This window comes from Rhinolophus sinicus, linkage group LG11 (assembly GCF_036562045.2).
Source record: "Rhinolophus sinicus isolate RSC01 linkage group LG11, ASM3656204v1, whole genome shotgun sequence".
NCBI lineage: Eukaryota > Metazoa > Chordata > Mammalia > Chiroptera > Rhinolophidae > Rhinolophus > Rhinolophus sinicus.
In genome coordinates this window covers 51,704,430-51,717,334 of record NC_133760.1, presented here as the reverse complement: position 1 = coordinate 51,717,334, position 12,905 = coordinate 51,704,430, and the positions used below count along the sequence as shown (strand labels likewise).

At 45.6% G+C, this 12,905-nt stretch overlaps 1 protein-coding gene across 2 annotated transcripts in view; it reads left to right on the top strand.

Moving 5' to 3' along the window:
• The window catches only part of RBM33 (RNA binding motif protein 33), an 84,050-nt gene that overhangs the window by 26,795 nt on the left and 44,350 nt on the right, over positions 1 to 12,905 (top strand). For both annotated transcript variants that reach the window (XM_074315054.1, XM_074315053.1), the window contains exons 7-9: positions 4,642 to 4,850; positions 8,028 to 8,304; positions 11,480 to 11,538. In XM_074315054.1, coding sequence (XP_074171155.1) covers positions 4,642 to 4,850; positions 8,028 to 8,304; positions 11,480 to 11,538 — 545 coding nt within the window. The remainder of the gene's footprint in view (positions 1 to 4,641; positions 4,851 to 8,027; positions 8,305 to 11,479; positions 11,539 to 12,905) is intronic.

Genomic DNA, 12,905 nt, shown 5'->3' with positions numbered 1-12,905 from the left:
AGCTCCTCTGATTCACAGGGTGAGGGTGGAGCCCGAGGGGTGCCTTTCTGATGCCTTCCCAGGTGGGCGGAAGGATAGAGGGCTGGGGTCCCTGCTCTCTGGTCCCGGGCAAATAACAATCAAGAAACTTAGTTACTAACTGTTACTTCTTCACACAAATAACAATCAAGAAACTTAGTTACTAACTGTTACTTCTTCACGCCATTATTTGTAGCTATTTTCCGTTAGAAACCTAAGCATGTATCTCTAAGTGGCAGAGACGAATTCTGCAGTTCTACATGAGGACACTAAGCCCCCAAGATGTACAGGGTAACAGTAGTGAACCAGTCATATCCTGTTCCTTTACTAAGTGAGCTCCATGGAGAGAGTTGGGAAATCTTACAGCTCTCCACTTTTGCCTCCTCCAGTTCCTTCCTCCTCTGCCTCTTGGCCCAGGAAGTCCCTAGACTTTTCTCAAGTTACGGTGTAAAGTTGGTCTGAACCAGGACAGCATAGGTTCTAAAAAAGAGGATTTGAAGTTGCCCTTGGGTGGAAGGCGATGAAACAAAGGTCTTAAAACGGGAGGATGGGAAGTAACAAAGTGCCCTTCAGCAGGCAGACTGCCGAGGCTTCCTGGAGCACTGCGCTCAGTCCTAGGCTGGGGTAACGGGCTAGGCACAGAATGTGCCCCGGCGGAACACCAGAGGGCAGTGGGCAGCGGCTTAGTGGGGAGGTGGCACAGGGCCTCGTCACCTTCCTGCTGCTTTGGTAGCTGGGCATGGCTTTGTTAGAGGAACTGGGGCGCCTGATGTGTCGAATCCTAACTGGGATACCTGGAGTTCTAAGGAGGGCCGATCACTCGCCAGTCGCCACTAATGGGGGAGCTTTCCCTCGGCAGCCGGCTCCCTGTAGGCCATGGTGGGTTTCGTGGGTCACCCTCCCCTGACCCTTAATGCTTCTGCCTCTGCCCACCCCCTGGTCCTCAGCTGGGGTCATCTTATCTCTGTCCACTACCTTGACCCGAGCATTGACAGTAGTGAAATGTCTAGCTTCCTGTGTTTGTGATTTGTGTTTCATTCTTACATCTCTTTCTTTTAGGACCTTTGCTCCATCTTATCCTTTGCCGAGTCACGTGTGCTGCCTTCATTACAGAGCCTGTGTAGGGTCTCCTCTTAAGCCCTCTGGCAGCTTTGCAGTCGTGTCATCCTGAGATGCCAGGCTGGGAGGGGCTAGTGGTGGGCAGGTGGGCCCCGTTAAATGTGGGGGTGAGGGGGGCCTGAGGTCCTTAGAGACAGAGTGGCTTAAGCATAAACAGTTTGACCATTTACCATTGTGTAAACATCAAAAAAAAGAGGACTTGAATGCATTTGTGCAGAATGTGATGATTTGGTTAGATACCAGGGCAGATGAAAATGGGGCTTAAAGTACCTTTCTCGGCTGTTTGTGAGCCCTAACCTGAGGAAGCTTCGTGTTTGGAAACGTGCATTTTCTAGTAACTGGAAAGTTAGGATTATTCCCAGTACATAAAGGATTTTTCTGTCCGTTTGACGATTGGTTTCCTACAACAGTGAGTTCCCTTATTACTTTAATACTTACTCCCCTCACCTGAACAACAGGTTAGTTTTATATGTAGAAAAGTATTTATTGAGAAAGAGAGGCTGCTGCAGTATTTGGTAAGCTAGAAATTTACATAATTTTTAAATTTTCATTTTATATGTGTGCTCATAGTGATAGAAATGTTAGTTTCAGGTTCTGTATAGAATAACTTTTCATTTATTGGTTTGTATAATGCTGTTTACCTATGCTTTGTAAGGGATTCAGAATACCTTGCTAGATCGTCTCATGATACAGATTTTTGACAAATGTCTTTTAGCATTTTGCATACAAATAAAAACAATTATTTGGTTAAATCATTGATTAATGTTGAGAACACTTCTCTCTTTAAAAAGAGTGAAATAATGTTCAGGTGCCCCTGTCTCTGGGCTGTTACTCTGCAAATGGGATAGTGTGTCCTCTTCAGAATCTAGCAGGGCGTTTGGGTCACTTACTTCTCACATTCAAATACGTGATGTCATCCTTAAATGAAGAACAGTAAGTCCATATATGTGACAGTCTCGACAGTTACGGAGACTAATACAAAGGTTTGTATTTTGAATTCAGATTGGGTTAGAAGTAGAGTTTTGGGCTCTCAACTAGGTTAAGATCTTAAGTAGTGAGCTTTTTCCTCAACCAGGATCTGGGAGTTAAACCTTACAGAAAATGTGTCTGTTTCTCAGTTTTCCCAAATATGGTACAAAACTCCATAGTTAGGAGAGAAATTTGTCCATTACACCTCAAGGATGCTGTAGGGCGTGAGGGCTTTTCTCACGGAATGCAGTTGGGAAGATTTCTGAAACGTGTGTAAGGGAATGATTTAGTTTGAGTGGAAATGTCAAAAGCTATCTCTAAGAAGTGGGTGTCACTGACCAGTCTCCCTAAAGTCAGCTCTGAAGTTCAGAGCTGCCAGTTCTCTTGCCCTGGGGCAGACCTCAGTCCTCTGGGAAAGCAGTACAAGCAGCGAGTGAGACCACATTTATTTCATTAGGCTTGTTTTCATTACCTGTGAGTAGGCATCTAGGTTTTGCAATATTGTTTCATTGGCACGTGTATTATGTTAAATGGTTTTGTTGCTTTAGCTTAAGGAATATTGCTGTGATGGCCACATAACGTTCTCTTTAATAATACCCTTAGTTAATTTTGTTTAAGGCATAGGATCTGTGGGAAAAATGTTTTCATCTAGTCATAAGCAGTCTAAGATCGCTAGTGCCGGCCGTAAGACTGCTGTTCTAAGTCTACACAGTGGTCCTTGGACTTGAAGCTTTTGCAGGTTTCTTGATTCAATTATCTTGTAAAGAAAAAACCCTCCAGACTATCGTTTGCTATTTTTATTTTGCCTAATAAACTGTGTGTTCTATAAATATGTATTAGTACAACTATTGTAAAATTATTTGTATGTAAATCTGTTTTTCTTAAGCACATTTTAGAAAGGCACAATACAGTGTAAAACTTTGTTACATTAAGCTATATCTCTTTACTTCAAAATCTGGACATTGTTCAGAAAACACTTAAAGGGAAATTAACATTTCAGTTGAAGTTACAAATGTAATTTCCATCCTGTCATATTTTGGTGACCTCTTGTGACAGCTTGTCTCAATTGGAGGAAAGCATTTTTACTTGCTGATTAAAGATGTCATTTGAAACCATTTTATTACTGGGGATAGTGAAATTAATCTTGACACTTAGAACCACTAGAAAAATAATTGCTGATTCACCACATAAAATGTGTATGTGAACCAATCATGTAGTCAAGATTAGACTAAAAGTCTGTGCTTGTTAAGAAGAGATTAAATTTTCTTTCAAATGGGGTCTAGATTCATTTGAAGGGAAGGGGAATACCATAGAAACAATTTAAAGAAAATGCAATGTGGCTTAGAGATTTTGGAAGAGTTTGGAATGATTATGGAATCCGAGGTAGGAGATAAACCGGTAACGTTTAGAATGTCGCTGTGGAAGATGGCGTAGGCGTGCTTACGGATTCCATGAAATCTAGAATGTATGCATTTATTTATGTGAGACGTGTTGTCACAATAGATACTATTTTTAAATAAAGACACCATATTTGAATGTCACCTTTTTTTCTTTAAAGAATTTAGAATAATGTGCCAACTGAAGTTTATTAGGGCCCGCGTCCATGTTTTTTGTGTCCCTGAAGCATTGGACAGGCGAGCACCTATGAGCTGCCCCACAAATGTTGGCATCAATGGGTTTCTTGTGTGGCTTTGCTCTCCTTTGATATTCAGGCTTCCACGTCCGACTGCATACATACAAGTCCTCACAGAATGAACTGTAGTGTTTTCTTATACATAAATCTGGAAATGGGGAACTATAGTTGTAGTAAATGGGTTTTCTATTCTTTGTGAAATTAACTCGATTTGATTTCATTAATAGTTTTGTTTTAAAATCAGAAGAGTCAGGAATTTGTTTTATATGTTTTTTGGGGTCTGTGTGCCACTGTGCATTAATCATCTGTTTGACTAAGACAATTGTAGGACTGGTGGGACAGGTCCTGAGCGATGTCATCTGCTGTCAGTGAAAGAGAAAGCGATTGCAAACGCCCAGCAGTTCAAGGGCTGTGGTTTACCTGCGACTTCAGCCCCTTCTTCTTAGCACATTGCAGGGTCTCAGATGAAAGCACTTGCAGGTTTACTTACGCAGGAGACACTTGGGTTTTACCGCAAGAGGAAAGCGTGCCTTCATTCAACAGGTCTCACTAGTGAATGGGCGTTCGATTGTGTCCTGCTAGTTAGTTATTTATAGTGGATGAGGCTGTTCCCAGAATTTCATTGTTACGTGTTTCTTTTTCTTCCCCAAGTTAAATGCATTTTATTTAAAAAGTTCATTCCTAAAATTGAATGATTAATTCAAGCTGCAGAGCAGCTAACGAAAACTGCATGGCAGTGAAAATGAAGTAGTGGCTCAGATAAAGGTTGTCCTCATAAGGATGTTCCTTTTAGCCATGAACTTGGGCAGATGAATTGTCATGTATTTCTTCTCCGTTTTCTCCCTGTACGTCTCGTTCAGGCTCTTTGACTGGTTCTAACATGTCTGCATCTTTTCACATAGAGCTGTCAGCGGAGGCCAAAGCTGCGTTGCTTGAATTTGAAGAAAGAGAACGACAGCATAAGCAGGGGCGCTACGGTTCCCGGCGTGGTGGGCGGAGAGGAGGCGCCCTCATGTGCCGTGGAATGGGGGACCAGAGGAGAGAGAACAGTGAGCGGGGCCGGATGAAGGACCACAGGCCCGCGCTGCTCCCCACGCAGCCTCCTGTCGTGGTAATGCTTACAGTTCTACTGGGAGAAACGAGCACAAATGGAATAAGCTTTTGTGGGTGTTGCATCTTGTGTGTATCGCCAAGTCCGAAACGAAAGTTCAGTAATAGGAATAACGGCTACAGTTTCTTTATAGTCTATAATATGATTTCATCCCATGGCCTTATAAATTCTGTTCTCTGGTATTCAGGTGTTAAAAAAATCATTCTGTACACAACTGCTTGTGAACAAAATAGTACTAAGAGACCTGCTTCCACAGCGATAGGAGCCACAGATGGGCCTTGCTTTTCTCTTGTGCTTGTGGAGAAGTGCTTCTCTCAAGCGCACCCCACTTAAAATAAGGGAATTTGTTACGTACAGAATCTAGGCAATAATTGTTTATTTTACAAAAACATTTTTTCCTGTATACTGTTTACCAGTTTTTTCCTTAAATACAGCAGTTTCTCTTAGAGTAACTCATATTCTATCCATAAAAATGTGAGTTATCTTATCCATCAGATTTTTTCATATTTAAGGGATTAATCATGTATTATAATTTTGACCTAATTTTAATTTCCCTATATTTGAAAAATGAGACATCTCAGAAGCAAAAACAAGAATTGTAGTGATTTTTTCGTTGTTCTTGTTAAGATTTTATGCTTTTTCCTTCAGAAGTCAACCTTCAAGGACAAATTTATTTAATAGAAATATGAGTCCACTGTGTCTGCCGCAAGTCCTTCCTACATTTTTATCCGAATTTAGGGACAAACTACTTTGCCTCTGTGTAGCTAGGTTATATTTTAGGAGGCATTCGTTTGTGAAATCGGAAAGTAGAAAAGATGCCTTACTCTCCACGCATGAGAATCCCAGCTGTGCTGTGAAGGCCAGGACAGGTGGGGTTTGGTGACAGTGTGCAGGAGTCGGCCGCTTGTTCGTGCAGCTGCTCTTCAGCTTCCCTAGTCTCACAAAGGCTGGACCTTTGGTTTCTTCTAACCTCCAGTCCAATCCCTGGCCCCAGCCTCCACTTTCCCTATGTTGAGTGGCCAGGTCAGTTATTTTGGCCCTCTTGGGGGAAAACCACCACCCAGGAGCCCTGTTTGTGCAGACATAGCTGAGCTCCCGTTTTCTTCCCCACAAAGAGGTGGTTTGTGCCAGCCTGCCTCCTCAGAGAGGCTGACCCGAGAGCTTGTGCGAGCGCCGGGGTGTTACCGGACACTGCGCTGCCCTGAGGCCCCCCCGACTGGGGCCGGATCCTGGGGTTCTCCTCGTGGGTGCTCCGGAGCTCACCATGAGCTGGGCGGAACCCTCAACTGACCTGACTCAGCCCAGTAGGGCTTAGGGCTGGAAGTGCTGTGCTCGTCCTCGCTAGTCAGTGGTAGTTTCAAATTGTGGTTTACTGAAAAGATCCAAACTGTCTGACACGCACTTAACCTCGCTCCCACCTGCGTCTCCCTCAAGTGACAAACGCCCTTGGTCCTGGTCCCTCTCCACCCTGAGCCGTCTGTCTCCCACTCTTCACCCCCTGAGTTCTGGAAAGGCTGTTCTTTGCTCACGTCTCTGCTTCTGTCCCTTTTCCCCTCGGTCTGGGCCCTGGTCTTCCCCTCTCTGGAGTGTGCTCTTGGGATCACTGCCTCACCTCTGTCCTTTCCTGTTGGACCACACTCTGGGGCCTTGGGCATCACCCATGAGTCCTCCCTCTTGAGCCTGTCTTATTTGGGGGCTGAGGTTGGGGGCGTGCTCTCTCTTGGCGGTGCCCCTTCTCACTCCCCCTTTGCGGCCGCTGCATTGTTCTCTGGGCTTTGTCCTCCGGCCTCCTTTTCGTTGGCGTTCTCACTTGTCCTTTCCACCATCTGCTGTCTCCCTGCGTGTCTGAGTCTCTAGCCCTGACCTCTCGCCAGCGCAGAATGTGTCAGCTGCCCTGTGGCTCTGCACACGCGTGTCTCACAGGCCCTAAACTCCGCCTGCTCAGACCCAGGTGCCTCGAGCCCCTGCTGCTCCTGGGTGCATGGCCTGCGGCGTGCCCGCTCTCGTTCTGTTCAGGTTCAGCTCAGCTGGCCCTGGCCCTATATCCGCTGTGCTGTCCGCAGGCGGCCTGGTGAGGAAGGCACCCGAGGCCCTTCCTCATGTGCCCACGTGCGACCTGCACATGGCGTGAGTTAGAGGGCGGACACTGGGTCCTGGGAGCATGTGTGGCTGCGGGTGGTGCCGGTGCTGTGCAGTGCTCCCTGTGGAGAGGGGGTAGGAAGCCAGCCAGGTCTCAGAACTCTGTTTCACGACTCGTCCATACTGCTTTTCCTCAGACCGTGGCCGTTGCTCCCACTCACCTCTTGCCTTAGCCCGTGACGTGGCTGGTCTGCTTGCATCTCCTTTTCCCTCGTCCATCGCTCACGGTTGGCGATAGGCTGCCCGCCAGGCCAGCTGTGTGAGGGACTCCTCACTGTGCACGTCCACGTGGCGCAGTAACAGATCTTCACTGGGGTTCAGGAGCCTCCGTGACTGGGCGTCATCCCAGGGCAAACAGTCAGTAGTTTCCCACCACCTCTCGGGCCAGTTTGATGGGTCACCAGCAGGACTTGGGCCGTCAGGTCCTCAAGTCCACTTGCAGCCGTGGTGTTAGGAGGAGGACGGTGAGGGCCCAGCTCACAGGATTGTGGGCAGGCAGGCAGTTCCTTGATACTGACCTTGGGTGCTCAAAGCAGCCTCAGGGGCCTTGGCTGCTTTGGGGGTGTGCTCTCCACACCCTCGCCTCCCTCCATCTGGTGTCCCCGGCAGGTGTGTCCGCCCGCCTCCCGTACTCCCTGCCTGGTACATCTCTTTCTGGCCTTCCTTCCCAGGTCAGGCGCCACCTCTCAGCAGCGTCTCCCCATCCCCTCCTCCCTGGGGAGTTAGCAGCAGACCTGGCTGTCAGCCACAGCCCGGGGCAGCTGTGTCCTGTCCCCAGCGCGGTGCTCTGCTCCCTGGCCGGGTTGTTGGCCAGGCTGAGGTGGTTTCCTTTGGAACCCATGCCAGGCGTTTGGGGGCTGCCAGGGCGCCCCTCTCGCCCTGGGACTGACACCTGGGAGCCGGGCGGGAGCCCCGGGGACCAGGCCAAGGGAGCAGCCAGTTCTCTGTCTGCCTCATGCGGGTTACGGTTGCTTAGCAGTTTTGTCAGTGTCCATGTTCTGAATCTGACCGCTGTGCGTTTGTCTTTTGCGGTTTCAGACGCACTCGCCGCGGTTGATTCCCCCGCCGCAGTCTCAGCCGCCGCCGCCGCCGCCGCAGCAGCAGCCAATCAGGAGCCTGTTCCAGCAGCAGCCCCTGCAGCCTCTGCTGCCTCTGCAGCCTGCACACCACCCCCCCCCTCCCCAGGGGGCGCACATGCCGCCCCAGATGGACGCCCCGAGGGTGCTGATGACCCCTCCTCCCGGGGCCCCGCAGCAGCCCAAGAACATACACATCAACCCCCACTTCAAAGGGGCAGTGGTGACGCCCGTGCAAGGTACGTGTCTCCTTTGCTGGTGTCAAGTCCCAGTGGCCACGTGGTGCTCAAGGTCCGTCCAGTGTGTGCGGGTGGCCTGGCTGCCCTCTGCCTCCCCCACCCACGCACACGTGTGCTGTGCTGGCCGAGAGGGCCAGGCCCGTAAAGATGCTGTTTTGTTTTCTGATTGTGTGCAAAGTGCTGAGCTTAGAGGGCAGCTGAGGCATTTGGGATGCCTGCTGGGACTGTGGTCCTCGTGAGCCCGCGGGGAAGCATGGCGCCTGGAGCAGCCCTCACAGTGGCCTCCCACCCGTGCAGCTGCAGCCAATCGGATGTGCTGTGACGGTCTTCGTTGGCAGCATCTGTTGTTGTGTATTTCCTTGTAAACTGGCAGTCGGTAAGGTGCACAGCTTTCAGCAAATAATAAAAACAAAATGGCATCAGAACACCGACAGGGAAGCTCTGAGGAAACCCCAAGGTACCCTTCAGGCGTGGCAGTAGTGTGCCTGGGCAGTGAGCAGCCTCCCAGGTGTAGAATGCAGGCCTGGCAGCCACAGCTCAGCAGCCTTCAGTGAGCAGAGCCAGCCAGCGGCTTCCGGGCAGCAGCTCTTGCGCTGCTAGGACCAGCGAAATGGCTTCCCGTCAGGAGCTGGTGCCCTAGTGCCTGCCCCGCTCCTTCGCTGACACACCTTTGATCCTGAGATGTGCTGATGCAACAGCACATTGTCCCTGCTGGGCACACGCACCAGCACTCCGCAGCCCTGGTTCATTCAGTAGGAAGCAAAGGAGCTGAGGTAGAGAGCACAGTTCTCTTCAGAGGCTGAGTGCCTAGCTGTCCCCGTGCTGCAGGTCTGGGGGAATCGCTTCGTAAAACTCAGGGAGTCCCGTCTTCTCCTGGTGGCGTGTATTTTATTGCGAGGATGAAGAGTGTCCCATCATATGATACTGAACCAGTTTTGATGGAAATTTAACTTGTTCTTCAGATTTTCACTTTTACAAGTATTGCAATGAATTGAAAATTTAATCTAGTCCATTCATTAACTACATCAGACAACAGAAGATAAAAATATTAAAGATCAAATAGTCAGAGTTCAAGCATCAGCTGGAATGATCTATTAGCAGATCACATTGGAAGCTCTCTCCTGGGCACAGTGGAGAGGGAGGCAGACGGGTAGAAGTGCCCTCCTGCCTGTGACCCGCTGGACCACTCGGCCCAGGCAGTCTCGGTGGGCGAGCTCTGCTCAGCCCCCTCACTCCTGTTCTCACGCTCTCTGGGCAACTTTGAGTCTTTCTCTCTTCTTTCTCTTGTTGCTTTTTATAGTTTATTTTTAAACAGTGCCAACAATCAAAGCTTCTGTGTGAGGAATCTTAACTATAATGGGAGTCCTTTGCGGAGATCTCGCCTAGATTTCTTGCTCTCCCTCCCCCCAGTTCAAGAGAGTTTTATCATTGTTACCTTTCATTATACTGGAATTATTTGACAGGAATTGATGTTTAAACCCCAAGTTTAAAAATCAGTGGTATGTATTGTTGAACATCTGGGTATTTTATATTTTGTGCTTAGTTTTAAAAATGCTGTCTTTACATTGTTCAACATGTAGTTTCTGTTTTCTCACTTTCATGATAAATCTTTTGAGGTCAGAGATACTCTGGTTTTTTCTTTCTCTGCTTCACAGCCTAGTGTTTTGCTTCAGGTGTATAATCAATGTACCCCAGTGCCTGTTAGCTTGCTGTGTGGGCTTAGGGGCTGGATCCTATTCTGTATATATAAAGTCTTGTAAATTGACCGACGCTCATTTTGAAATTCTGACTCATTGGTTTAGACTCTCAAGAGAAGGATGGACTTATGCCTTTCAAAAAATTTTATCAGAGTAGTTTCTTTGAGTCCCACTTTGCTTTTGACCAAGCAGCCACACAGGCCATGCACTCTGTTATCAAAGTTGGACCTGTGGACGTGTGATGTAGTCACAAGGCTCAGTGGACAGAATTCCTTGAGTAATCATAGATTAAAAAATAGGTTATCTCAGCACCCTATCTTTCAAGTAATTTTGATTGGCTTTTAAGCTGTGTGATTTCTGTATTTCTCATTTACCAGAAACTCCTTAAATTAAAAATATGTTATGTTTTTAATATTATATAACTTATATAGTATTATTATATAATTTATATTATGTAGTAATATTGTATAATACTACTATATTTCTGATTTGTAAGTTATATTATCATTCTCGCTCTGTCCTCACTTGGTCATTCCCAGGGCATGTCTATGTCTTAACCTTGTCTTCCAAGGACACCAGTCAGGTCCACTGTCAAGGCCCTCCCTCCAAATACAGTCGTGTTCTGAGCTCCTGGGGTTAGGACTTCAGTGTGTGAACTTGGGGAGGGGCCACGTGTCAGCCCGGAACACCTGACACTGAGCGCTTACTAGCTCCATCCGGCAGCACATTTCAGTGAAGATACAGCATGCCACCTTTCGGCAGTCACCCCTCAGGGGGGAATTTTTGTTTCTCTAAAATCAAGAGCAGTATATCACATAAGTTTTAATAGCTTAAACATGACTGATTTAGCCCCAGGATGTCAAGCTAAGCTCTGCCTTCTTCCATATTATAAAATGTCTGTTTTAAAATTATTTGATGCCTTGTTTTTCTGGTAGATCGATGAGAATTCTGCTTGTTTCAAAACAAAACAAAAACAGAGTCTTGGCGTGGCAGCCTGTTCTTTGTAACAACACCACAGGCTTGTGTGTTTTCCTTTCTCTGCCTGTCCCACTTTTCTCCTGCCTTCCTTCTCACGCTCGTGATTCTAGAGGCTTTAGATTTAAATTTGTATTTGGTTGTCACAGGAAAATAATAAGTAGGATTGATAGCCTGGATAACCTGGATGTGGATATGAAAAACAGGTTTTTTATTTCAGAGGAATAATATCTTCTTCTGTTGCAAAATACTTTAATTCTAAATAGGAATTCACTGTTGAAATTTAAGCTTCTGCTTGTGCTATTGTATGAAGACGAAAGTTCTACTCTCCCATTTTCCTTTGTGGAATTGTAAATATTCAACACTCAAGTGTAAAGTGAATATAGTTTATAGATTGTGCACATCAGATGTATTTTGTAGTAAGCTTCGTATGTTGTGTTCCTTGTCCGGTGGGTTTGGGTGTGCAGAAAAGCGTGTTTGTAATGAGACGTGTCTTTCTACAGGGCCCTTGCTGCCTGTCCCGAGCCAGCCGAGACCTGCCGTGGGACCCCAGAGATTCCCAGTGAGTAGCAGCTGCTCCTTCTGCTCTGAGAGGAATGAGCACACATTTACTAAGAAATATTAATGCAGCAAATACAAGTGGGTCCAGCTGAATATAAGTTTAAGGATTTGTAAATATTGGCCATCATTTTTGCAGTGGAAAATGTTTGTTAAAAGCTTAAGGTCAGTGGGTTTCTGAGAATGGAACTAATTTCGTTTAACTGTAAAATTGTTGAATCAGGATCATCAGTGGAAATGCCCTTCATTTTAAAGAGTATGAATTTTGATTTTATTGTTGCCTTATGTTAAGTGAGGAAGGGCCTTGCTTTATTACAGTGTGTGCATGTGGGTGGGCACATGTGTATTTGTGTACGTGTGGGTATGTGTATGAAATTCTAGGGAATCATGATGAGATCTCTACACTTGTTTAAAAAAAAACAAACCTCAAAAGTCTTACTGAGCCATCAATTTTATCTTTTAAAATGAAGGTTTTCTCTTTAAAATATCTTTAGAAGAAAACACACATTCTCCCCCCCCCCACCCACACACTTTCCTGTACTTTCCATAACTTTATTTATTCTTGACATGTCTTAACTAGAAGAAAAATGTCCCTTAAATAGTTGTATCTGTTTAGGTAAATTTTGTTTGAGTTTTTGGTTCAATTTATAGTTTTTCCATGTTTTTATTAATCAGTGAGAACATGTTCTTTTTCGAAACAATGTTGACAAAAATGGACCAGACAATAACATTTTAATATCATTTGTATGTAAGAAAATGTAGTTTGGTTTCGGTCAAATAACCTGATCAGAAAACCTAAACGACCTATTCGACTGCAGCTGTGCTCCTTCATTTCAGTAGGTATCTTATTTATTCTACACGGCATTTAGCAGAAGGGTTTTAATGATCTAGGTTATGGTCAGAAGATTATTCAAAAATAGTCAGTGTTGGGTTTAAGGTTCAGAGTTTTTTAAAGAAACTTCCTGATTTGTAGTTATTTATGAATTATGGTATGATTTCTAACACTGGTTCTTACTGGTTTCATTCCCTTACATTAGCTAATATTTTTCTTTAAATTACTTACCAACTTGTAAAAACTAGTTATTTTTGAAAAATTAGGTGATACTTATTGAGTACAATTTCCTATTTGAAGCACTCGTCTAAATAGCTAAGATGTATTAATTGCATTACCCCAGGATAAGCTTGTATGTGTTTTGTCATTACATACACTTCTTCTGGTGAGGTAGTTTAACTGCTAGTTATTATAAAACACTAACATTTTGAGTACTTTAGAAAGTGAACATCTGTGTTAAAATCATTTTTGGACTTTTTTTCGTGTTTTGTTTTATAGGGATAAAGTTTGATGTGAAAGAGTGATCATAGTTTAAGAAA